This window comes from Canis lupus, chromosome 13 (genome assembly GCF_011100685.1).
Source record: "Canis lupus familiaris isolate Mischka breed German Shepherd chromosome 13, alternate assembly UU_Cfam_GSD_1.0, whole genome shotgun sequence".
NCBI classification, from domain to species: Eukaryota; Metazoa; Chordata; class Mammalia; order Carnivora; family Canidae; genus Canis; species Canis lupus.
The window spans coordinates 37,811,031-37,836,622 of record NC_049234.1 but is presented as its reverse complement, the minus strand read 5'-3'; the positions used below and the strand labels follow the sequence as shown (position 1 = coordinate 37,836,622).

General features: G+C 62.4%; 1 protein-coding gene across 2 annotated transcripts; it reads right to left on the bottom strand.

Annotated features, from left to right (window-relative positions):
* Positions 1-6,248: 6,248 nt before the first annotated feature.
* RHPN1 (rhophilin Rho GTPase binding protein 1) lies at positions 6,249-16,116 on the bottom strand. Of its 2 annotated transcripts, none has more exons than XM_038555732.1 (15): positions 15,900-16,116; positions 12,519-12,634; positions 11,356-11,484; positions 11,185-11,260; positions 10,610-10,687; positions 9,827-9,951; positions 9,543-9,709; positions 9,140-9,333; positions 8,651-8,807; positions 8,457-8,567; positions 7,987-8,181; positions 7,519-7,595; positions 7,166-7,312; positions 6,894-7,055; positions 6,249-6,526 (listed from the first exon to the last, which is right to left on the bottom strand). In XM_038555732.1, exons 2-15 carry the CDS (start codon positions 12,545-12,547, stop codon positions 6,368-6,370), a joined length of 1,806 nt encoding a protein of 601 aa, XP_038411660.1. In that variant the 5' UTR covers positions 12,548-12,634; positions 15,900-16,116; the 3' UTR covers positions 6,249-6,367. The 2 variants fall into 2 exon arrangements, with proteins under 2 accessions (XP_038411660.1, XP_038411659.1); XM_038555731.1 differs by lacking the exon at positions 15,900-16,116 and adding an exon at positions 15,150-15,230.
* Between the last annotated feature and the right edge of the window lie 9,476 nt (positions 16,117-25,592).

The window sequence follows — 25,592 nt, the reverse complement described above, 5'->3', positions numbered from 1 at the left end:
GGGCGGTAGTTAACGGCAGCCATCGGATTGCGTGGCTCAGCCTGTAACCGGCACATTATGAAGCCTAATGGATTTTTGAGGCCAGATTGATTTTTCATTAATTTGGTAAAAATCTTTTTCCTCTCCCCTATAATTCTGTCTTCAAACGCTCCTCCTGACAGCTCGATAAGTCACTCGGCCTTAATGCACGTCTGGCTCGTGGTCGGTGGGGGAGCAGGGGAGCCCAGGAGGCTGGGGGGCTGCCAATCACCTCCAGGTAAATACTGCATTATGTATGGCCCCGGAGCCGCCGCCACCCCGCGGAGCCCGCCCCCAGGGTGGGCCTTGGCGTAGGAGCTGCCGGGGCCGCAGGGTGCTGACAGCACAGCCACCTGGGGCGGGGCCTGGGGTTCAGGGAGAACGCGAGAAAGCGAAACCCCACTCCCAGAGGGGGAGGCCTGCTGGCCTCAGAGGGCCCTACCGCCGCTGGGGTCTGCCCAGGACTCTGGCCCAGCCCCCGCCCACCGGCCTGGCCCTGGGCAGCCTGAGACCAGGGCCCGGCCCCGAGACCCACACCTATCGCCATCCTCCGGAGGGGCCTGGGGCCGCAGCTGAGGGCCCAGCTGACCGCTTCCTCCCACTAACCCCTCCTCTCCTCCCACCGGCTCCCCCCTCCCTCGGCAGCTCCTGTGTCCTCCCTCCGGTCAGTGCCCCTGCCCCCTCCTGCCCCCAGGTCTCCAGGTTGCTCCTGACCATCTCCCAGGGCTCCAGGTGACCCTCCCGCCCCGGGGGGCCGTGCCCAGCAGCCGGCTCCTGACTGGAGCTGACCCCATTTCAAATGCGCCTGACCTCCTGCAATCATGGTCCCAGACCTGGCCCAGGCACCCCAGAGCCTCGGCCAGCTCCTGGGGCTGATTCTTGAGGTGTGGGGGTACAGCGGAGGCGGTGGGGGGATGGAGGCCATGGGGGTGCAGAGGGTGTGTGGGGGGGGTGGAGGCCCGCCTGTCCGCTGGCCCTGGTGCGGCCTGCACGGCTGGGGGGACAGGGCAGTGGGGGGGTCCCTCCCACTCCCTGGAGCTGACCGAGTCTGCGTGCCGTCCGTCCATCAGGTGTGCAGGCTCTGACGCGGGGTCTGTGGGGCTGATGGGCAGGCTGACTCCCGGGCATGAGGGGGGCTCGGGAGGAGCCTGTCTCCTCACGAGGAATTCAGGGCATCCCCTGCAGCAGAGCTCCCATCAGCCCCTTGTCAGTTGGAGCTCAGGCAGGGAAACTGAGGCCCAGACACACACTCCCAGGTGCTTTCTCAATGGGGAGAGGGCGCCCTCCGTTCCGGGACAGGCTGTCACAGCAGAACCCTGGGCTCCAGGTGGGTGCCCCCCTCCACCAGGGGCCACCTGCCCTTGGCCTCCCACATCCCGCCTGCACTCCCCTGGGTGCAGGTGAGGAGGAGGCCCCCGCCGCAGGCCTGCTCCTCGGGCAGAGGGGAGCCAGGTGCCAGTGGGAGTCCTGGCTCCCTGGAGGGGGAGGCTGGGAAGGTGGAGGCTGTAAGGCAGGGAGAGAGCGGGAACGGCTAGGGACAGTCTCAGGCGGGGCACGGCTGGCATCTGGTCCCCCACAGTCACTGGCGTGGGAGGCAGGCTTCGGGTCAGAGGCATGGAGCTGATGGCCCCTGGGCCTGGCCTGGAAGGGGCGCGCTCCTCCGGGGATGGGAGGGAGCGGCCTCAGGGGTCAAAGATCTTCCCCAACCGGTCGGAGCTCTGGGTGCGCCTTGGTCAGCGAGAACCCGGGCAAGTCCCTGTCCTCGCCACCCTCCCGGCTGGACTGGGAGCCAAGGTGCCCCGGCCCCAGGAGCCTCTCAGCGCCCCCCAAGCAGAGGTGCGGCCGGGGTCGGCCGGGGGTTACAGGAGCACGGATGGCACGGGCCGTTCTGCTGCGGCGGACACAGGGGGGCGGCGGTCCTCTGCTGTCCCCAGGGGACTGTGGCTTCCCAGGGCCCTGAGGTGTGTGTCAGGGTGGCGGCCCGGGGCTGTCGCCTCTTCCTGCACCAGGAGGCAGATGGCCACGCAGCCAGCAGCGGGCTGGGGGACACTGGGAGGCTCTGGGCGGCCCCCCACCTGCCTCCTCGGGCTGGGAACGGTGGCAGTCTCTGGCCCATGCACTCTGTGCCCTGGCAGGGCCGCCCTCACCCCGCGGGGACAGCAGCATTGAGCTGGCACCTCCCCGATGGGCCTCCGGACGTGTCCCTGTCCTTTACCCCCCAGCTGTGGCCACACAGACAGACGGACAGAGGCAAACTCTGATCCGCCCTGGGAGCCCCTGGACCACCTGGCCGTTCTGGCTGGGCCCTTGGGGCTCCCTCCACCCACACGGGCCACCCCCCTGCCCCTCAGGGTCTGGGGCCCGCTGAGCTCCATCCCTTGCTGGCGGGCTCCGCCTTCGGGCCCAGCCCAGCCCCTCCAGCACCCAGAGAGCCCCGCGATCACCGCTACCTCCACCCAGGCCCGGGCCGTCAGCACCCCCGCTCCGCTTCCTCGGACGGTCCCACTGGGTCCGTGAGCCCACAGGGAGTTTGGGGAAGTCCACTCAGCTGTGCGCCGGGCAAGCGCACAGACCCTTGGCCTTCGGCAAGCGAGGACCTGGCCGCGGGGCTGGGGTGGGGGCAGTGGGCCGGGCAGCCCTGCGGGCCTCACGCCCCCCGCACGGCCAGGGGGTTGGGGGACTGTTCTGAGGCCCTGATGTGGCTCCACATAGGCCACGAGTGACTGCACAGTCCTGGGCCGAGGCCTCCCCGGCCACCCAGCCCCGGCCCCTCTGTGCCTGCCTCAGTCTACCCCTGATCCCCTAAGAGGTGGGGTTGGCCCAGGAGCCTCCAGCTGGGCCCGAATGAAGGCCACCCCCTGCCTGAAGGAACCCCGATGTGCCGTGACCTGCTCCCTGCCCTCGCCCCACGGACACCAGCCCTGTGCTGAGGCCACAGGAAGCACTTTGGGGACGCAGGGTGGTGTGCAAGGCAGGGAGCTGCCCGCAGCCCCGCAGCCTCCTGGAGGCGCTCCGAGGCCGCGGGGGCGGGCGGTGGGAGGCCCGCGGCCATCTCACCGCTCGGTCACTCTAGCTGGACGCCCCCAGATGTGGGTGCTCAGGCCACGCAGCCCAGCGCGCCTCCAGATGCCGGGTGTGTGTGTCTGGGGCCGCCGGGGCTGAGCCCACCCCACCCCCCGTGGGTTGCAGCCTATCCCACAGGACACACTGAGGCCCAGACATGAGGACATGCGTGAGGCTTCTACCAAACGACCATAAACCGAGAGGCTTTAAACAACAGACCTGTCTGGGCCCCAGAAGTCCGAGGTCAGTGTCTGCAGGGCCACGCGGCCCTCGGGGGCTCCCTCCTGTCCCCTCCAGCTTCTGGTGGCCGCAGCCCTGCAGCCTCTACCCTCTTCTTCGCATGGCTCCCCTCTTCTGCCTCCTGAGGGACACCAGTATTCAGGACGATATCATCCGCCTGCACTTGCTCTCCCAGGCACAGGGTTGGCACTGCTGCGTCTCCTACTTACCACCTCCCACACACCTCACTCTGGGTCCCCTGGGGCCTGGGGACTACCCTGTGGTGCTGTGTGAGCTCAGGGCATTTCACCCCCCTGTGGACTCGTGGTGTGTTCCCGGAGTGCCACCTCCCATGGCCTCAGCCCCAGGGTCAGGGTCCAAGGGAGGAGGGGGTGAGGCCACCCTCTTATCGGGGTCCCTTCAGGCTGGGCAGTGGCATCGATCTAGGCCCAGCAAGGAGGCTCCTGGACCAACCCCGCCTCTTAGGTCTTAGGGCATCAGGGGTGGGCCGGGCTGCAGTGGAAGCACCCCAGCTGAGCCGGTGAGGGTGGGGGGACCCGGAGGAGAGTGAGTGCCGCCCCCCTCCCCCCCTCCTCTAGGGCCCTGCCCCCAGCCGTGTCCATTGGCCTCCCCTGCTGCCAGGGCTCCCTTCCACCAGCCTCTGCTCACATTAATCTCCGCGAGGCTCACTGCTGACCCAAGCGAAACTGAGTTTGCCTTTCCCCCTCTCGGCAGTTTTCTGTTGGCAAAGCAAAAAGGATCACGGCGCACACTCACCCCGACCTCCCTGCCCGGGGGGACCCGCTCTGGAAAATGAGATGTCCCTGCATGGAGCATGGTGGCACACGGACGTGTCCCTGCACATGGGCCCTGCGCGGTGCTGGGCGCCAGGGAGGCGGGGGCTGCTACTCCGGGAAGTGCCCCGAGTGCTGACCCACCCTCCTCAGGGGGCACACGCGGGACCCTCCCGGGCATTCAGCCACTGAGCCCCCCATGGCGTGTCTGTGACACACACATAGGTGGTACGCTTGACCTAGAACTGGGGGTCGGGTGGGGAGCCCAGAGCCCCGGCCATGAGGAAGGCTGGGGGGCTCCAGCAGGACCAGAAAGCTGGAGAGCACAGGCGCCCCACACACCTCACAGCAGGCAGACCGGCAGGTGCACCAGGCTCACACCTGGGCACACCTGTCGGGGCACGGGCACCACGAGCCAGCCCCACTCAGGACAGCCGCTCACTGGAGGAAGGCCTTGGTCCCGGTGGGCTCTCCCGCTCATGGCCACCCCTGCCAGCACACCCAGCAAAGCCCCAGGGCCTCCCGGGGCACCGAGCCACCACCCGCCCCTTGAGGCCAGTACCAAGGCCACTCGGGGTGGGGTGCGGCCACCACTGACCAGCGGGGCCAAGCTGCGGGCCCGTCGGGTCCCCGAGCGCATTCCCGAGGCTCCCGGAGCTGCTCTGGGACACCGCCTCCTAGGGTAGCCTCGGGAAATGCTGGGTGGCGGCCAGGGGCCCTGGCCCTGTGAGCTGGATGCAGGGGGGGGGGGCGGGGGGGGGCATCCCCTCAGGGCCCAGGACACACCGGCAGGCCTCTCGCCCGGCTGGACTGGGCCCCTCGCTCCCCAGCCCGCCACCCACCTCCCTCCCTGGGAAAGGGGTCCTGGCTGCGAGAGGCAATCAGGGGCCCTCAGAACCCCCAACCCAGGGGCAGAGCCTGGCAGCAGGACCTCAGAGACCCCCTTGGGGAGCTCCCGACCACAAGGATCATTGACATGGACGGGGGTGGGGGGGAATGGAACGGGGCCCACCCGCCGCAGCCCCCCAGCCCCTGCACCCTCGTAGCTCCCCCCAGCCCCTCCAGCCCCCCCATCCCCGCCCCCCCAGCTGAGGAGCCCCAGGCACGAGGCCTGTGGTGCCCGCGTCCTCCTCTTGGGTCCAGACTCCTGTCAGAGGTAGGGGGTGGCAGCATCCTCCTGGATGAGACCTGCCACCCCGTCATCCCTGATTAGCAGGTAATGGCCTCCTTGACGCGCAGTTTTATTAATCGAATTAGTAAGCACAGAGGTGACCTTGGCTGGTGGCACTGAGGGGGGCGTCCTCCCAGGAGGGCAGGTGGGTCGGAAGGAACGCACCTGGCCGCCCTCGCCTGGTTCAGTCAGGGGAGCCCTGCCCCCCACTCAGAGCCCCCCCCTTACCACCAGAGGGGGCGGGGGGGGGGGTGGTGGTGGTGGTGGTGGCAGGGAGGAGGCTGCCCCAGCAGGTGGCGGCGCGCTGCCCGCCCCAGCCCGCCCCTCCCCAAACGCTGCCTCCAGCGGACAGCGGTCGCCCCCTGGTGGCCACGCGGACTCCGGGCCAGCCGGTCCTTCACCCTGACGCCCGAGGCCTGCTGGACTTGGGGCTCGCGGGGTGGGGGTCAGGCCCAGCGGGAGGCTTGGAGGAGGCCCAGACGGCAGTGGTGGGGCGGTTCAAGGTCCGTGCCTGGCGCTGAGGCATGACTGGGGTGCAGAGCAGAAGCAGAGGCCTGCGCCTGGTGGGGACGCTGCCCACAGGGCGGGTGGTGCAGCAGGCGCCCAGAGCCCTGGCTGGCCGCTGGGGTGCCGTGGGGCTGGGTCAGTGGCGGGGTCACTGGAGGGTCACAGCGCCGGCCCCAAGGTAGGATGTGGCCAGGGTACGGTCTGTCCAGGGGCGGGGGGACGGGGCACTGAGCATCTGGGCTTCAGGGACCCACCGCCGACACATTACCTGACCTGCCCCACCTCTCCAGGACAGCCCTCCTCCATCGGGGAGGCTGCTCTCCTCGGTGGGGGGGGGGGGGGCACTTGGGGGATGCGTGAGGACAGGGCAGCCCAGTGGCAGCGTTCTGGCATCTGGACTCCACGCCCAGAGGAATGGTGACACTCCCCGTGGCGGGTGCAGCGCCCGGCCACCACCACTGGGCTCACACACACTGTACCTGACATTGTCTTTAATGGGCAGCTCCAGCCACTGGGATGGAGGAGGGCATAGGGGCAGGGGAGCTGGCCCCTCACTGCCGCCCTGGGCACCCCCAGGGGGTGGGCGGCCCGCGGCTCAGGGCTGTGGGGACAGCCTCCCTCTGCTCTTGCCCCTCTTGGCCTTGCGGCTCCAGCCAAGGAAGGGCCTGGGGCTGGCTCGTGCAGGAGCTGGCGTCCCACCCCCACACTCCTTCTGGCTCCGCAGAAGCCCCCCCAGGGCTGGCCGGTGGTGTCCCTGCAGTCGAGATAGAAAGGATTAAGTGAGCACCCCTGCTTGCCTGCCTGTGGCCAGCCCGGGGAGTGTGACCGGGTAGACGGCTGGTGGCCGTCTGGACAAGCTGGGGTCATGAGGGCGACAGCGCAGCAGCGCCCCTGCTGTGGGCCACGCTGGGCTGGGCGAAGGCAGCTCCAGCAGTGAGAGCGTGGGCACACCAAGCCACAGAGGGCAGGAAACGGCACTGGGTGGAGGCCAGAGCACAGGTGGTGCTGCCCACAAAGCCACCCAGTGAGGGTGAGGGTCACCCGCACGCAGCCTCCTCTTCCCAGGGCCCTCCTGGCATCTGGGGATGTTGGGGCCCAGGGGAGTTCCCTCCCAGGCTCACCGTGCCGGGTGGCTCTGCCCGGGGCAGCAGCGTCACCACCTGCAGGCTCACACCCTCGTCGCCCACACCCTTCAGCTGTGCCACCACCTCGGCGTGCTTCCACCACTTGCACGGCTGCCCATTCAAGGACACGATGTAGTCGCCCTCCTGCAGGCCGGCTGCCTGCGGGGAGACGGGGGTCTGGGAGTGGGCACCCGCCACCTCCGGCCACAGTCCCATCTGCCCGCTCCAGGCCAGGGGCCTCAGCTCTGGGGGTGGGGCAGGGGCCTTACCGCGGCTGGGCCCCCCGGGATGACAGCGGCAATGAGGACGGGCGCGTCTCCTCGCAGCGTGAGGCCAAAGCCAGCCTCTCCCCGGGTCATGTGGACAGGCCCCACCAGCCGCCAGCAGTTCTTGGCTGAAAACACGGACAGGGGTCCCTGGGGGTGGGCGACGGGGCGTCAGCGGCCTGGCCGGGCCCCACAACACCTGCCACCCCATCTCTACGTCTTGGGTCAGAAACCAGGTGCAGCAAAGGGCGGGGGCAGGCTTGGCCACCACCAGGCCCAGGGTCCTCCCCCAGGGCAGGGCCACCTGCCTGAGCCCCTGCTGAAGGAGAGGGGTGGCCCGGGCAGGGGACGCTCACCAGCCGGTGGAAGATGTCGGTCACCTTCACGCTGGAGAAGCTGGGCGCCCTGATCTCTGGCTTCTGCTGTGTTTTGGCTGAAATGACAAAGGTAAGGCGATGTCAGGGCTAAGCCTGAACTCGCGGACCCTCAGGCTCCTGGGCCGCAGCCAGGACTCGGGTCAGCCGGAGCCGAGCAGGTGTCCTGAGGAGCCATGCCGCAGGCACAAGGGATTCCTGGGCCCGCGGCTCCCCCCAGCCCGGTGGTGGCGGGGTGTCGCCGCCCTCTGGCCATCCAGCCGGCTCCCGTGGAGCAGGTGCCGCCCCGTGCAGGTCTGCCTCCCAGGCCGCAGCTTGCAGCCTCCCGGGGGCAGGAACCAGCGGCGGCGGGGATGGCGAGGCCCCCCAAGAGCGAGGGAGTGTGCCCACATGGGCTCCCCGCCAGGGCTCAGCCCCCCGCCGTCATCCCAGACGGGCCGGGCTGCTCACGCTGGATGTCAGGAGCTTCGCTGGTCTCCAAGAAGTCGTCCTCGCGGTCGAGCTCCGAGTACTTGGCCAGTGAGCAGCGCAGCGCCCGGGCCAGCACGGCTTGCAGCAGGTCCACTCTGCGCAGGGCCCGGCACACGGCGTGTAGCCGCAGCGCCTCCTCCTGGCCCAGGATGGCCCGCTTCAGGTGCGCCTTGCCTGCGGGGACACAGCGGGCCCGTGCCCGTAGGTGCCGTGGCCAGAGGGCAGGTGAAGGGTCTGGGTCCATCCCGAAGGCCCGCCGGCCACTCCGGGACGGGCTGCCCCCCGCAAGCACCCGCACAAGCCTGGCCTTCCCGCCCCGCCTGGGCCACGCAGGGGACATCCCAAAGGTGAGCTGGTGACTGTTCCCACCGGTGCTGGGATACCAGGTGTGCCCGTGACAGGCGACTCGTGAAGGCTGGGTCACTCAGTCCCCTCCGCACCCCCCTCACCAAGCTTCCTGCGCTCCTCTGGCTCCTCAGGCCATGCGGAGCCCCAGGGCTGGGACGTGGCTGGGGGCCCGCGGAGGGGCTGCTGGAGCGCCGGGAACCCCGCCTGGGTCGCTGCAGGGGTCAGAGACGGAGAGGGCCGTGAGCCCGCGCACTGGGGCCTGTGCGGCACACAGATGCGGGGCCAGGGCACTCACGGGGGCTGTCGCAGAGGGCCACGGCCGCGTGGTAGTGGGCCAGGGCGCAGAAGTGCTCAGCCTTGACGTGCACCAGGGCAGTCCAGGGGAAGGGCACGTAGTCTCGGACAGGAGGCTGGGCCATGGTCTGGTGCACCAGCCTGTACTCAGCGGCCACCTGCCGGCACGTCATGTGACACTGGGGTTTCATCTCGGGCTCCGGGAGGAGCCCAGCAGCCTCAGCCCCTGCCCCTCACCACCCTGGGGCCTGGCCCCTACCTGCCCCACAGCCCGAGCTGAGCCAAGCTCAGGGGTCTGGCCCCAGTTTCCACTCTGCTCGGTGTTGCCCCAGGGGCAAGGACTCAGGGCACTGGGGTCCTGCCTAGCCCCAGAGACCAGGCCAACAGGAGACACAGCCATGGTACCTCGCACCCCTGCAGGGACCCTCGGTCCAGGCCCTCCTGCTCGTGCAGCCACCACACTTGTGGGATGAGGGCCCCCTGTCCTCACCTGGGCAGCCTCCTGGGCCAGGCAGAGCTGGGCCACACCATCCTGGGGGGTCGCAAGGGGCGGCAGCAACAGGCCCTCAAAGATGCACTCCTGGGCCTGGGCCGTCATGAGTTGCTCCAGCATGGAGAGCGAGGCGGGGCTCATGTCCGGGCTGGGCGCTTGGGAAAAGTTCTCCCGCAGGAGACTGAAGGCCCCTGTGGAGGGGCGCTCACAGCAGGCGGCCAGGGCTGCCGGTGCCCCCACTAGGCCTGCATCCCCCAGGAAGGGGCTGTGTGCGCACCTGACCCCCTGCACTCGGGGCCACCCCCGCCAGCTCTGGTCCCGGGGAAGGGGCTCTTCTACTTGCAGATGCACACCTCCCCCCAGCTGTGGCTATGGGGTCCGGGGTCTGGGCTGCCCTCACCAGCAGCCCTCTGAAAGGCCTTGATGGCGCGCCTGGTGCCCTCAGGGCAGGAGCGGTCCTGGCGAGCCCCAATCTGGGTGTGGAGAGCCCCAATGTTGAAAAGCACGCTGCCCTTCTCGAAGGCGAGGGCCCGCTGCTGGGCTGGGACCCCCGTGAGCGAGTCGTACCTGTGGGTGGGGCAGGCTGGCTGCGGTTCCCATGGCAGGCAGCCGCAGCCGAGAGTTTCAGAAGGGCCTCGGGGCAGTTGGTGGTGGTGGGGACCCCCAATGGGTCTCCCATCCTACCAATGGAAGAGCAGCCCGAGGCTCCCGGCAGGGGCAACGAAGCGTGTGTCCAGGAAGCAGAGCTGGTTGTAGTAGGCCATGAGCAGCTCCAGGCCCGCCTCGCTACGGCTGGGCGTCCGAATGGCCTGCGGGGTAGGCAGCAGCTGGCCCCAGCACCCGGGCCCAGCCCAGGGCACCCACACCACCCGGCAAAGTCCCTCAGATGTCACAGCCCCGTGGGAGCACTCCAGGGTCCGGGGGGGGGGGGTGGTGCACAAGGTCACACTGAGGCACACCTGTCTTCTCTGGGGCTGCTGGGGCCCCACCCTGGGGATGGAGAACACAAGGGAGAGGCCCGGGCAGGGTCCCCAGGAGGAGACAGCCACAGGGAAGCCGTTCCTAAAGGGCCAGCAGCGTGTGGTGAGGACAGGACCTCCCTGGTATGCAAGGAGCATACCGTCTGTGTGCCCCGGGTGTGCACCTGTCTCTGCGCTGTCCCCAGAGCTGCCCCAGCCAGGGACCCCTGCACTGTGTGTGAATGCCTATACCGAGCTCCTCTTCCTGAGCTTCAGTTTCCCTTGTGAGCTGGGAGTAACTGGTCTCCGGGGAGGGGAGAGGGGTAGAGTATGGGAGGGGAAGGGGGAGTATGGGGGGGAGGAGGGATGGAGAGAGGGGAGTGGAGGGAAGGAGAGGAAAGGGGAGGGAAGGGGGAGGAGGGAGGAGGGAAGGGGGAAGAGGAAGAATGGAGGGGAGGGGAGGGGAGGGGAGGAGAAGCGGGAGGGGAGGAGGGGAGAGCCCAGGCACCTGCCGCAGGTCTTCCAGCTCCCTGATCTCGGCCCCGTAGGAGGCACCGTCCTCTCCGAAGTGCCCAGAGATCAGCTCCTGGGAGGGGAGGGGCAGGTGCTGGCCTCTGGTCACCCAGCGCAAGGCGGGCAGTCAGCAGTGGAAGGAAGCCCTGGGCCCTGGGGCAGGGTGTGTAGGGCCGTGGGTCCCCTCCCTGGCCCTGGGGCTCCTGCCCCACAGACACAGGGTGCAGAGGCGCAGTCCCTTATGCCCCCGAGGCCGTGCGATCTGCCGAGGCTCCTGGTCTGAGGCTCCTGGTCCGGCTAGCGCCCACTCTGACTGCAGGCCCAGCCCCCAGGCACCGGGCTCTCGGCGACAGAGGGATGACCCGCGCTGCCCAGCCCACCGGGGTGCTCCTCTCCAAAGCCCAGCCAACTGGAATCCCCCCCAGCCTGGGCAGCTGGGTGGCCCCGGGCCACTCTTCCTCCCTCTGGCTGGACCGGGAAGCCTCCCGGACCCCTCGGACGCCAGGGCAGCCCGTGTGGCTCTAGGGTGCAGCCCCATCCGCCAGCCCCAGGGCCCCAGTCAGCACTTACCTTCAGGGCCGTGGACCAGTCCAGCTCCTTGGTCTCCTTCAGCCCCAGGGGGATCATCGGGACTGTGATACCTTGGCTGCAGCCAGAGGAGCAGAGCCGCGGGGCGCTCGCGAAGGCTAGACAACACCCCTCACCCCCGCCCTGACCGGGGCCACGTGGTCCCACGCGCACCTCCCGGGCCCGTCAGCCTCCACGCTGCCGTTGAGCTCCTCCAGCTCCTCCTTCAGCAGCTGCAGGCTGGAGTTGACGTAGCTCAGCTCCAGGACCACCGTCTCCCTGACCTGGGCGTTGCTGGTGGCCCTGCGGGAGGCACGGGGTAGGGCTCTGCAGGGGGACGCGTGCCCCGGGCCTCCCCACCCCCGTGCTCACAGCCCCAGCGCCCCCCCCCCCACCTCCCTCTTCTCCTGAGTCCCCCTGCAGTTTGGGGGACTCCCGTGCACGCATACATATGGCGCCTCTGGCCCGGGCACATCAGCTCACACCCAGGCCGCCCAGGGCACAGGCTCTCACCTCCCACCACCTCTCCCCCGGAGGCGGGCCCCGGGGCACCCTCCACAGCGACACAAAACCAACCTCCCTGGAAGGCTGGGGTCAGACCCTCTCTGTGCCTACATCGGAGCACCTGACAGAAGGGGCGGGGAGTCCCCGGAAGGCCAGGCTGACAGCAGGGACGGGCTGCCAGGGTGGCAAAGGGTTGGAGGACCCCTTGCACCCAGCAGACCCTCACCCCGGAACCTGTCGGCTGGCCCTGCACACACCGGCTGTGGCTCTACAGGTTGGACCACGTCCCTGGGCCATCGCCCATAGAGTGGGCTCCTGGAGACACGGGTGAAGGTCTGAGCAGACGTGCAGCTCACTGTTCCAAGGGGGACGCACCTCTTTGGCCTAGAGGACACTTTCCCAGGGCCACAATGTTGGGGCATGTGTCACAGCTCAGCCTAAACACTGCCTCTGCCAAGAAACCCCTGCTGTCTCCACGCACAAATCAGGGGCTCCCACACCACACCCCAGCCACCTCCGGCCCCACGTGGAACTTGGCTGACCCTGAGCTGACCCTCGCCAGTGAGGCCCACCAAGGCAGGAGCCCAGGTGGTCTGTGAGGGTTTCAGTTGTGCAATATGGCTGCCCCAGACTCCAGGGGGAGGCCCAGCCTCTCCTCCTGAGCCTGCAGCGGCCACAGTCACCTGCTCACGTGTCCATCTCCCAAACCAGACCACAGGAGCGGGCACCCAGCTGGGCCACTGCCTTGTGTTCAGCACAGGCTGGTTTGCAGAGGGCCTCAGGGAGCAGCGCCGCCACCCTCCTGAGGGATGGGGATGGCCACCGGCACTCACCTGTAGAGGTTCTCGGCACCTGTTCGCATCCGTAGCTCCTTGGTGATCTGCTGGTGGACCCGAGCCCTGCGGCTCTGCAGGCGGCCGGGCGCTGTCTGGGCCAGGGGGTCACAGCCCTGTGGAGAGGCTGCAGGTCACAGGGGCCAGGCCAGGCCTCTGCCAGCAGCTCCCAAGGGCCAGAGGACTCTTGCAGGCAGGGAAGGGGGCGGTCACCACAGATGAGTGTGAGCCAGCTCCACGGACAGCAGCAGGCAGGCCTGGCAGAGGTGCATGAGCACAGAAGCTGGGCACAGCGTGTGATGCCAGAAAGGAGGGGCGTGGGGGCAGTCAGGCCAGAAAGGACAGAGTGGGGGGGACAGGGCTGGGACTGGGGCCCCAAGAAGCAGCTGGGCCTGTACTGTGGGGCCAGCACCAGTGCAACGGGGCTCTGGGAGCCCCTGGCAGGAAGTGGCCAATTGCTCACCATACAGCCTTCTGCACTTCTTTTTTTAAAGATTTATTTATTGGGGCACCTAGTGGCTCAGTCAGTCAAGCGTCTGCCTTCAGCTCAGGTCATGATCCCAGGGTCCTGGGATTGAGTCCCATGCCAGGCTCCCTACTCAGTGGGGAGTCTGCTTTTCCCTCTGCCCCTCCCCCTGCTTGTGTGCACACACATGTGTGCTCTCTCTCTCTCTCAGATAATTATTTTTTTTAAAAATATTTTATTTATCTACTCATGAGAGACACAGGCAGAGGGAGATGCAGGCTGCATGCAGGGAGCCCGACATGGGACTTGATCCCAGGTCTCCAGGATCATGCCCTGGGCTGAAGGTGGTGCTAAACCTCAGAGTCACCCAGACTGCCCTCTCTCAGATAATTAAAATAAAAAAAAAGATTTATTAATTTTAGAGAGAGGTAGGTAGTGTGCTCGCACACACACGGTGGGGTAAGGGGCCAAGGGAGAGAATCTCAAGCTGACTCCTCTCTGACCATGGAACCCCATGTGGGGCTTGATCTCACAACTCTGTGACTGGAGAATGGGGGGGGGGGCAGGGAAGGTCAGGGGCTTCCATAAGACCCAGGATGGGGAGTTGGAGCAGCTCGCAGGGCCCAGGCCACCACGCCTCCTCCTGGCCAGTTAGGAACCTTCTGTTTGGGACAGTCACCAGCCCTGGAGCTCAGAACTTCTCAGGATGCACCTTCCCTGAGCTAAGTCCCCAAATATGGTCACATGGCCCCTGAACACAGTGGGGATGAAGACGGTGCCTCCCAGGACCCTGCCCTGATGCAGCGACAGCCTCCTTGGTGTCTATCATCTTCCACATGCTGCAGGAAATGGGGCCTATTTTCCTTGGTGTGCACCCCCCAGTCAGGCACAGGGCAGTTTCAGATGCTTTGGGGGCTATATCTTGTTCTACTCCCTCGAAGAGGGCATCCTAAAGAAAGCCTCCCACCCTCCCACGCTGAAGGCTCCTGGCACATGGCCACCTTGGATTATGCTCAACGCCTCGCCCCCACTCCAACATTCTCAAGAGAGATCACCAAGGAAGCCCTCCCGGGCTGTCTCCCCTCCAGGAGGCCTGAGACCCTGGAGGGGCGGGGGGGGGGGGGTTGCAGGCCAGAGCCAAAGCTCCATCCTTCCCCTTCTGAAGGTGCGACCGCAAAGCTGCAGCAGGTTCTAGAGGTTTGGGGCCAGCAGCCATGTCCATCTGCCCAGGGAGGGGGTGGTCCATGTGCTGGGCAGAGGCCATCAGCTCAGGAGGGCTGTCTTCATCAACACTGTTCACCTGGTCTCAGATGTCGAGTGCTCCTGGAGATGTGCTGGAAGGTGGGGGGGGACCTGCAGCCTGGGAGCCAGAAGCTACTCTGAGCCCTGTAGTGCCCCGCATGGGCCTGGTAGGGACACTGGGACAGCCCCTCGTGGCCCCCAGGGAACGCCTAGGCTCCAGGCCCCAGACAGGCAGCCTCCTCCCTCTCAGCACTCCCATCCCCTTGCAGAGATTCCCCAGTACTCCCGGGAATGGCCCGCAGTCCTAGTCAGCGCCCCAGGATTAGGGACCTCAGACGGGGGGGGGGGGGGGGGGGGGGGGAGGGGGAGGTGCACGGTGAGCGAGGAAAGGACAAACTGCCCAGCTGTGAGGTCCTCCTGCCACTTCCTGTCCCCGGGAGGCTCCCGCTGCGGGCGCGGAAAGTTTCGGTCAAGACAGAGCCAGGCGCCAGGGGCAAGGCTGAGCAGCCCCGGCGAGAGGGAGGGAGAAGCTAGGGAAGGAGTGACGGGCACGGGGAGCTGGCACGGGGCCGCGGCCTCAGACCCGAGCCCAACACCTGCCGAGCGGGGCCGCGGCGTCCCCGAGCGGCGGAGAGGCGCTGAGCTCTGCTGAGCCGCACAGGCTGTGCCCCGGACGGGATGAGGGGCGCCCAGCGCAGGCAGGCGGGCGGGCCCGGCCTGTGCGCCGTGCCTCAGTTTCCCCGGAGGGCAGCCTCCGGAGGGAGGGCGGGGGGTGGGGGGAGGCTGCCACAAGTCTTGCAGCGCACAGACCTGAGAAGCCGCGCCGACCCCGCAGCCCCGCGCCCGCCGGCGGCAGGTGGCAGCCAAGGTGGGCTGGGGTCCCCGACCCCCACTCCGGCCCCCGGCCCCGCGGACGCGCCCACCTTTCGAACGCTGCCTGCTGCCTGCAGCCTCGTGCTGTCCTCGCCGGCGCCCGGGCCGCCCGGCCTCTCCTCGGGGATCATCGCCGCCCACCGCCCGGGCCGCGCCCGCCTGGAGGCCGAGGCTCGCGCAGGTCCCTCCCGGGGCCGCGCGGAGTCCCCAAGCGTCCTCCCCTCCCGGGTGGCTGGCGCGGGCCGGCGGGGGGGGGCGTGGCCCCGAGCCGAGCGTGCGAACTTGCCTTTGCCCAATCGGCGGCCGCGACGACGCCAACGAGCAGCGGCCTCAGCCAATCAGAGCGCGAGGGAGGCGGGCCCGCTCGGCCTGTCCCCGCCCGCGCGGGCGCGGAGTCCCGGGAGAATGCGGTCGCCCCTGACAACCGCCCTGCCCGTCGCCCCGCGGGGCGTGGACTGCGCATGCGCCGCAGCGTCCTCTCAGCGTGCGGAAAAGTTAGAGTAAGAGGAAAAAAGACAACTCCTAAACTCAGCCGGCCCGCCCTGCCCGGCGCCCCTGCCCGGCGCCTCTGCTCGGCCTCCGGAGCCGCTCCACCGGCTTGCACTGTGCTTTCTCGAGAATGCACGAGCTTGCACGCGCGGTTTGGTCCCGCCCCAGGGAAATATAACGGCGGTGTTAGAGCTGGTGCGGATCCTTCCTCTCCGCTCGCTCGCAGACGCCGGCTCGGTCCGCTGTCACGGCGGCAGAACCCGCTTCCAGAACCTTCCTTCGAACCCCTCCCTGGAACCCGACCCGGCAACCTGCTTGTAGAATTGTCTTCCGCAAACACCTTCTAGAACCAACTTGGCCTCCAGGACCAGCCCGGCCTGCAGAACTGGCCTGCTTCCAGGATCAGACTATGTCCAGAGCCTGCGCTCCCTGCAGGGTTGTCCCAGCAATGTCACTCCATAACTTCCCTGAGGCCCTGGTGGCCCCGGAACACACGCAGATTGTCTGTGAGGCTCGCCCCACCTAACGGCACGCCTTTTGTAGGGCAGAAACACCAGGGCACAAGCAGTAAGCAGTGGTCATAAGGCCCTCTGACGGGGCAGGCTTTCCAACCTACCCATCGGCTGGGTCCTGCAGGGCTGCGCCCCCGGGCTCCTCTCCCGCCCCCGCACGCGGGCTCGCAGGCTAAGCCCTGCACACTAAGCTGCTTGGCCGGCCCTGGCCATCTGACACAACAATAGCAACAAAATAAGACAGTGACGACTAGGAGGAAAATAAAAAGTAATCACAAAATACTACCTGAGTCAGCTGTGCATTCCTTTCCATTGCCTTAATAATGTAATCAGACATCCTCCTGGCATCTTGACCCCAGGGCAATTAGAACTTGAGTCTATTAGGAGGAGGGGAGAGGTGAAGGGGGAGGAAGACAGGGCACGGTGGAGGGGAGAGATGCTGACACTTCATCCTCCTGAGCCTAAGTCAATGAGAAGCCACAATTAAGAAACAGCGCTGCAGAAGCATGTTGTTCAGAATTGTGGGACTCAGTCCCAACTCACCAACTCCAGGAGTCACAGGGGTTGTACCTGGGGAGGGGCAGCGGGGCGCAGGGGGATGCTGCTGTTTCGCTAAGCAGTTCTTGCAGAACTATGTGGTTGGTGAAACTGTGCTCCTCCAACAATAAAGCAACTCCAAAGCTTGTTTTTAGAAAGTAAATGTTTAGAAGATGGCAATAAAAAACATCCAATGGAAAACATAACCATTCTAAGTGAGGAGATCTTTTGTTTTTTTTAATAGTTTATCTACTTATTTATTCATGAGCAACATGGAGAGAGAGGCAGAGACACAGACAAAGGGAGAAGCAGCCTCCCCAGGGGGAACATGATGTGGGACTTGATCCCAGAACCCCGGGATCACGACCTGAGCAGAAGGCAGATGCTCAACCACTGAGCCACCCAGGTGCCCCAAGGAGATATTTCTAAAAAAGGTTTGAATTGAAAGAAAGTTACAACACAACTGCATGTTACCTAAAATGTGACTAGACGGTAAATGACATTATATAAAATGTATGGAATAGACCAAAGGAAATTCTGCAAACCTAGGTAACTTTACTGCCTATACACAGGTGTGTGTGTATATACATAAATGTGTATATGTGTGTATATATGACATCAATTCACCAAATCAAAAGAAAATACAAAGAGGAAATTACTAAAGATTAAAAGTTGACATCAGTCATATAGCAAAAAAGCTGAGCATTTGGGAAAAAACAAAGATGACAAATCCTTGGGGGCCCGTCAGTGAAAAAAGAGACGGACAGATCAAGGAGGATTGGCCTCTGACCACATGGGATTGGGACACAGTTGTGTCTACGGGGAGTGAGATGTTTATGATTTGTCCCCAGACCACCATTCAGAGTGTGTGGCAGAGGCACGGGGTGAGACCCAGGGTACTCACTCCCAGGCTCCTGTCCTGTGCTTTCCATCTCGTGAGAGAGATCAGATATTCCTCCTCAGGCCTCATTTCTGTGTTTTCAGGAAGGAAAAAGAGAAAAGAAGTGTCAAAAAGGAAAGCAAGGGGATCCCTGGGTGGCGCAGCGGTTTAGCGCCTGCCTTTGGCCCAGGGCACGATCCTGGAGACCCGGGATCGAATCCCACGTCAGGCTCCCGGTGCATGGAGCCTGCTTCTCCCTCTGCCTATGTCTCTGCCTCTCTCTCTCTCTCTCTCTGTGTGACTATCATAAATAAATGAAAAAAAAAAAAAAAAAAGGAAAGCAAAACATGTCCCAGCTCCCCATGACTTTGTCACTTTGTTAAACACGGCCACACACGGTGCAGGGGAGGCCAGGAGTTCCAGCTGGCGCCTTGCTGTTTCAAACAGAGTCAGGTCCTGTGGATCAGGAAGACAAGAATGGCTCTGGGGTGACTGTGAGTCGTGCCTTGGAGGGAAAACACAAATACACCCCGCATGAAGAGAGGGAAAAGAGCACCATCCAAGCCACAGGGGGGATTTTACAAACTAAGAAAACATCATAAATGTGAACTGGAAGATCTAGAGAAAATGTAAGAGTCTGTATCAAGACTTCAATGGTCAAAGTTGACCCAAGAAAGCAGAGAGAAGAGGAGTAGACCAGTAGCCATGGACTAAACTGCTAAGACGGGATCTGGACTCTGACAGGCATGCGGCGGGTCTACCCACCCAGGCAGCCCAGAACATGGGCTTTCTCCACTCCTCGAACTGAGCCCCATTACCCAAGGGATGCTGCCCACCTCCCCCCAACAGCTTGCCAGCCTAAAACCCCAGGTCTGATGAAGAGAGGGCACAAGGCACTGTGGATCGCTCTCATCAACAAACATAAGCTGCCGGCTTTGTCGGTGGTCTGGCCCACTTGCCTCGCCCCTGTCATTAGAGTTTTGTTTGGCTTGTGTGACCACTTCCTTAGTGAAGCCACATGCTCTAGGGAAGGATGGCCAGTCTCAGTCCCCGGAGGGGGACCACAGCCGTATAACCAGAGGGTGTTGGAACCATGGGGTGGGGGCACTGTCAGAAGCTGGGGCTGTGAAGTGGCCTGTGATGCCTGGGCACACAGGTATAGGCTCACTGTCCCAGATGCCAGCAGGACATAGTGACCCAAAGAAGTCACCTTGGGCCTTGTACCACTGATGGATCTGCATCCAGAGGCTCAGGATGCAGTTGGTCAAGAGGGGAGTCTTCAGAGTACCCCTGGAAGGGTCCCACAGGAGGAGGCCGTGTCTCCCTGCCTCTGGACACTGTCATTACATTAGGTGTAATGCCAAGCACCGTGTGGTCACCTTGCACCTTGGGTGGGAGCCACAGATATACTGAGGGTGGCAGAGAACCCAGGCCCTGCTCCTCTTCTCCTGAGATAACCAATCTCCTTCCCATCCCAGTCCCTTCAAGTAGGGCTTTCTGATACTTGAAGCCAAATGTGTCCCAACACAATGTATATATACACCTTGAATATAAATAACAGCAAATGAGATCCAGCAGTGAGCTCATGCACGACCTGCCCTGACCAAGTAGATCCCACGTCAGGAACCCACCAGCCAAAGCGATCTCACCAACAGGTTCACAGAGGAATCTGCCATGCGGTAACCGGCATAGGGCCCCCGAAACATCTGAACAATTCAGCCGCTCTTCTATACAAAAGTCCAAGTACAACAGAAATGGAAGGGACTCCTTAAATTTGATAAAGACAATGTATCAAGTGCTGACAATGAGTATATTACATATTGAAATCTTAAATCCATCCATGTTTATTTATTTTATTTTTTTAAAGATTTTATTTATTTAATCATGAGAGACACAGGCAGAGGGAGAACCAGGCTCCATGCAGGGAGCCCGACGTGGGACTCGATCCCTGGACTCCAGGACCATGCCCTGGGCCAAAGGCAGATGCTTAACCACTGAGCCATCCAGGGATCCCCTGCCTCGTCAGAAGAGACTCAGAGCTGGCTGGCTCTCTCCAGCAGGCCGGCCCAGGCGAGAAGGCGGCCATCCGCAAACTAGGGAGACGGCCCTCGCCCAGAGCTGAAGCAGCGGGCTCCTTGATCTTGGCCTCAGCCTCAAGAACGGTGAGAAAATTAATTTCTGCTGTTGTAAGCCGTGCTGCCTGTGGGATCCTGTTGCAGCAGCCTGAGCTGATTAAGACACTATATAGAGACCAACTGTTTAACACACACACACACACACACACACACACACGACTACAAATAGAAAAACAGAAATCAGGAATACCTTGTCACACATGTGACAAGTCTATAGGATGTCTAGAAGAAACTTAGTAAGAAATATACCATCTATGAGATGTGTACCCTTTTACTCAGCACCTTAAAGCCAGACTTGAATTGTGGTTGCACGTACCGTGCACCTTGGTGAAAACATGGACCTGCTGTAAAAATGTCAACTCTCCCAAGAGGTGGCTTAAAGATTCCCGTGTAAGCAAGCAGACTGCCAACGATGTGACAAGAAAAAGGAGATCATTTGAATGAACCCAGGGTTGGAGGAACACTTTATATCGAAACAGAAAATCTGGATGCTGTTGAAAAAGTTGTATGATATAAAGATTTAATATTTCTATACACCAAAAGACATCAGGAAAAAGTCAAAAGACAAAGAAGACAGAGGAGAAAATTGCAACACATGCAATAAAGGAGTGAGCGCCCCTAATAACAGCCTCTAAAACTGATTCCAGAATAGTCCAAGGTGAGCACAGACAAGGTGAGGAAGGTGGTGTCAGTCTGCGTGGAGCCGGGAGAGCACACACCACCCCAGCTGTTTCAAAAAGAGGAGACCGAGCCCAGCACGGGTGCGGGGTTATGGGACAGCGCCCAAGGGTGGTGGTGGCCGGCGGGACGCCCCAGGGCCCCGGGGGGCGGGAGCCAGCGCTGCTGCAGCTGCAGGCGGCCGTGACCTCCCTCCCTCCGTCCCGAGGTCGCCGGGCAAGGCGGACTCCAGCTGTGGCCTCCGTGCGGTACAGGTAGGTGGAGGGGGGCCGGCGTGGGGCCGGGACCAACGGGTGACATCCCACCCAGGATACAAACACAAAATACACACGAAAACATGCTCTCCTGCGCCAGGGGTCAAGGCAGGGCGAGCCGGAGCAGCGGGACGCGGGGCTTTTCCATGGGCTCGCCAGACACGGGGAGGGCGGTCAGGGGCTGCTGGCATCGGGAAGGCAGGCCCAGCCGTGAAGAGGTAACGCCTTCCAGGTAAGTCGTCTGGAAGGAGCTACTGACGTCTAGAATATGCACACTCTGCTTCCACGAACCTGCTTTTAGAAATTACACTTTTTGTTTTTTGGTTTAAGATTTTATTTGAGAGAGCCAGCACGAGCAGTGGGGAGGGTCAGAGGCAGAAGCAGGCTCCCCTCTGAGTGTGGACCCCGACGTCATCACCTGAGCTGAAGGCAGATGCTTCATCCACTGAGCCCCCCAGGTGCCCCCAGGAATCACATCTTCTGAAGTAAAAATGTCAGAATACAAAAGTAAAACAAACTGCAGAATACCATCTGTATGGGAAAAAAAATCCCACTTATTTTAAAAAGAAAGACCTGAGTGGTCGAGTGGGTGAGCACCCACCTTTGGCCCAGGTCATGACCCTGGGGTCCTGGGATTGAGCCCCGCATCACACTCCCTGCTCAGTGGGGCACCTGCTTCTCCCTCTCCCCCGGTACCCCCCTCGTGCTAATAAATAATAAAATCTTTAGAAGACAGACAAGGACGATGACTCCCAATACGCCTCTGTTTGTGTAACTGGCAGCACCGCCCGCCCAGTTTGGCTACACACCCTTCTGTGTTATGGGGCTTGTTACAGCAACAATGCACTACTGTACCTCTGAAGTTAAAAAAAAAAATAAGAGGAGAAAACGAGAGAATGGGAAATGAGGACGTGGAGAATTTGGTTAGAAAAGGCAGAGGGGATGGCGGGCCGGCAGCTGGAGGGGAGGAGGCCACCACGGGGGGTTTCCGCAGGTGGAGGCCGTGCTGGGGAGTCCGCCTCATGCCTGCACACAGATCAGTACTTCACAAACCCGCACCCAAGAGGCTCTTGACGGGAACGTGAACACTCAGCCCGCCAAGCCAGGAGGAAACTCCGGCTCCTTTCTGAGCCTCTGCAATTCCCATGAGAGGACCTGGTGGCGGCAATTCAGAGACTTGCCCGAAGCAGCCCGGCAGCCACGTGGCAGGAAACTGAAACCTGGATCCCTGCCGGGTCCAGCACCTGCTACCCGCACCAGCCCCCCTCCTGGTAGGGACCGGCTGTGGGAAAGGCCGCTGGAGAACCGTGGTCGGGGGCCACTGGTGTAGATAGAGAAATTCAGGTGAAAGCAGCCGATTCCGGGCAGCCCCGGTGGCTCCGCGGTTTAGCGCCGCCTTCAGCCCAGGGCATGATCCTGGCGGCCCGGGATCGAGTCCACGTCGGGCTCCCTGTATGGAGCCTGCTTCTGCCTCTCTCTCTCTCTCTAATAAATAAAAATCTTAAAAAAAAAGAAAAGAAAGAAAGCAGCCGATTCCAGAAAAATCCTCCCAGTGCCTGGGTTGGGCCACTTCCAGGACTATCCCCAGAGGTGCTAAGAGATTCGGGTTTGGGTGTTTCGGCTCAATCTTGAATGTCAAGGAAGTGGTGGCCCTTCAGTGACCTTCTCTCCTCCCGAGTCTCCATCAGGCGATGGTGCCGACCCTGTTCATTTACACTAGCATTTCTTCTGAGTGGGAGGCAGGGGAGGCAGGCTTGGGAGACACAGGATCGGGGGAAAGCCAGATAATTTAATTACACATGTGTTTGTTTACAGTGTGGCGCGCTCAGACTCTGGAGTTTCGCTGTGCACCTGTACTTAGAGGGTACACGACACAAATTGAAAAACAAATAATGGTGAAGCACGAAGAGGACATGATGTACTGCAGCGTGCGAGCCACTTGTCTGTGACAAATGGAGTAGCGGGCTCCGCAGGACCACAGGAAGCCTTAATCAATGGCAGTAATCGCCCCCGATGCATCAGCACTGGGGGTGTCATGGAGGGACGCTGGAAGAGAATCAACAGAACGTGAAAAATGAATTGTTTGTAAATACTATCAACAATTTTGTGTTTGTGAGCGAGCCATTCATCATTCGGAGACCGCCTTCAGTAAAAGATGCACCTGGCTTCCTGGTGAGACGGCGCAATCAATCCCACCCAAGTCAGGGGGCCAGCTCGGGGCTGTCAAAGGCCCCAGAGGACAGACACACATATTTATTCTTATTTGAAGACGAGCTGAGTCATTTGGAGGGGAGCAGGAAGAGCCACTGGGAAGAATGGCTTGCTGTGGGCAAGACGTAAACAGCCGTTTGGGGGTGCCTGGAGGGCTGTCGGTTGTGTGTCTTTGTCTCGGGTCATGATCTTGGGGTCCTGGGATCCAGCCCCACGTCGGGCTCCCTGGTTGTCCCTCTGCCTCCCCTCACTCATACTGTCTCTCAAATAAATAAATAAAATCTTAATTTTATTTATTTATTTATGAAAGTCACAGAGAGAGAGAGAGGCAGAGACACAGGCAGAGGGAGAAGCAGGCTCCATGCACCAGGAGCCCAATGTGGGACTCGATCCTGGGTCTCCGGGATCGCTCCCTGGGCCAAAGGCAGGTGCCAAACCGCTGCGCCACCCAGGGATCCCTAAATAAAATCTTAAAAAAAAAAAAAGTCATTTGGGAACACAGAGAAGTCCTTAAAGCCCCCTTCCCAGGGTGTGTACCCAGGGCCCTGGTGGGAGTGGGGTCTGTGGGCGCTGAAAGCCCACCACACTCTAGAATCTTCTCTCCTGGATATAAAGGTGCAGGGTGTTGCATGGGAAGGAGGGAGGAGTCCTGCTCCGGGCGAGGAAGTTGGCTTGCCTGCTGACTTCTGGGGAAATGGCACTTTTTGGGATTGAGGTCTGAGGACATAGGGAGTGGGGAAGAATGATTGTCCAAGTGGCTGGGCCCCATGGGCACTTTTCTGGCCACTGTGGGGAACTGGCTCCATCCTTAGTACAGCACAAGGCTGAGCACTGGTGTCAGTGGTTGGCATTTACTGGTCTGACCACAAGCCAACAGCTGGTCGGCTTCCACCACTGAGCCCTGCAGCAGATCCTACTGCTGAGGAACCACCTTGGGCTGGAGGAGGCAGGGAGCTCTGGAGGGGCAGCGGATGGGTGCGGAACAGGGTGCTGAGCTGGAGCCTGGGTGAGGGTGCGGGCAGAGCCACATGTGGCTATCTGTGCTGTGTAGCCATCAGAGAACACTCAGGTACAGGTGGCGGGTGAGCTCACCACAGTGGTCAGGAGGAGGAAGGGCAGCCTGGAGCAGCAGGGACCAAGGCAGATGGTACCCAGAAACCTGTGGAGGGACGAAGTCCGAGGAGAGCCAGTGACTGCTGCCTCGTGTCATGCTGCTGGCCGGTACGGGAATGAGACCAGGAATGTGCGGGAATGAGACCAGGAATGTGCTGGAGACTTCTCAGGGGAGTGTGCACAAAAGGCTGCTCTGATCACGATCAAAAGCGAGCTGGAGAGGAAGTGGACACAGGCAGTGAAGACGTGTCTGGGGAGTTCTGCTCTTGCGGGAGCACAGAACTAGTGACCCCAGGCCATGGGGTCAGGGAGGGCCACATGGCCGGCTGGCCTTTAACTGAAGTCCTAGCAGTCCACCCACAGAACAGAAGGCAGTGGAAAGGGGGATGCGGGCACAGCGCACGTGGGTTGGGAGGGTGCAGGGGCCCTGTGGACTGTTTCTATGTGCTGGTGGCACAGGAAGCAAGGTCCCCACTGACAGAGGGCTTCGGAGGGACAGGGGAGGTGGTAGGAGGGTGGTGCTCTGTGGGGGGCGAAAGGGCACGGGCCAGCCAGATGATGCCTTGGACAGTGACTGCACCCTACTGATAGCTCGTGACACGGAGGAAAGAAACCCCTCAATTTCAAAAAACCATGATTCATTTGCAACCTAAGCCAGAAAGACTCAGATTCCACAGGGAGGGAACTCTGACGTCACCACCGCATACCTTGTTGTCAGATAGTTTGGGACACGATTTATAACATGTCTTTGACGTCTGCCCAGCCAGTCACCTGAGAACAAGGCTTTTACCTTACCATGTCCCAAATCTGGGACCACCTAGACATAGCCACCCGCAAAAACATATATCATCAGAAAATATGCATCATTCATCTACCGAGCAAAAAAGGGGGCATTATTCAGTGGAACCAAAGCTTCCTTCTCTCTGAAAACCTGTTTCTATTTTCCACGTATGACTAATTTTTAATCTTAGTGACTGAGCGGTAATGCCATTGTCACTGATGCTGACAAGGGGGTTTTTTAAGAAGCATATGATAGATGTTGCCTTCACGGTACCCTTTTTTGGTTATTGCTCCCGTGGCGTCCTGAATACAATGAGTTCAGGCTCCGCGGGGCTCTAGCAAATGCAGGCACAATTGCAGATTAGATGCCATCTTCATGCAAAGCGCTGGCGGCACCGCTGGCAGGCGGTGTGAAGCCCCGGCCCGGCCGGACAGAAGGCCTCCGTTCGGCCACTGCTCACCAAGGCAGGAAAACAGCTACGTACTGAACGTCCATTTGTTCGGAAGGCAGGAAAACGGGGTCTTTAATAACCTCACAAAAGGCACTAGAACGTATGAAACACTCCAGCTGCAATGCGGGGAACGAGTGCGGGCCTCCTCCGTCGTGTCAGGAGGCTCTCCTGGGGGGGGCAGGGGGCAGCCGCCGGCCACCCTCGCGGACTGGCACCTGCTGCGCTCCTGGCCCCGGCGCCTCCGCCCTCACTTCTGCGTCCCGTTGACCGGGCTTCCAGCTTCCCGCGGGCCTCCCGGCCCCAGGAGCGCCGCCCAGGAGGGCCCAGGAAGGGAGGGGGACGGGCTTCTGTTCCCTGGGTGCTGCCCGGGGCACCGAGCCCCCAGAACACGCGCACGCGCACTCACACGCAGCTCGGCCGACGCTCCCAGCACCCTGGCCACGGTCCCCACG

Coding starts and splice junctions, on each gene's coding strand:
- RHPN1 (XM_038555731.1), bottom strand. CDS start 15,230: ATGATCCCCGAGGAGAGGCCGGGCGGCCCGGGCGCCGGCGAGGACAGC. Junction 11,485..12,518: donor GGTGCCGAGAACCTCTACAG/GTGAGTGCCGGT, acceptor TGCCTCCCGCAG/GGCCACCAGCAACGCCCAGG. Junction 11,261..11,355: donor GAGGCTGACGGGCCCGGGAG/GTGCGCGTGGGA, acceptor CTCTGGCTGCAG/CCAAGGTATCACAGTCCCGA.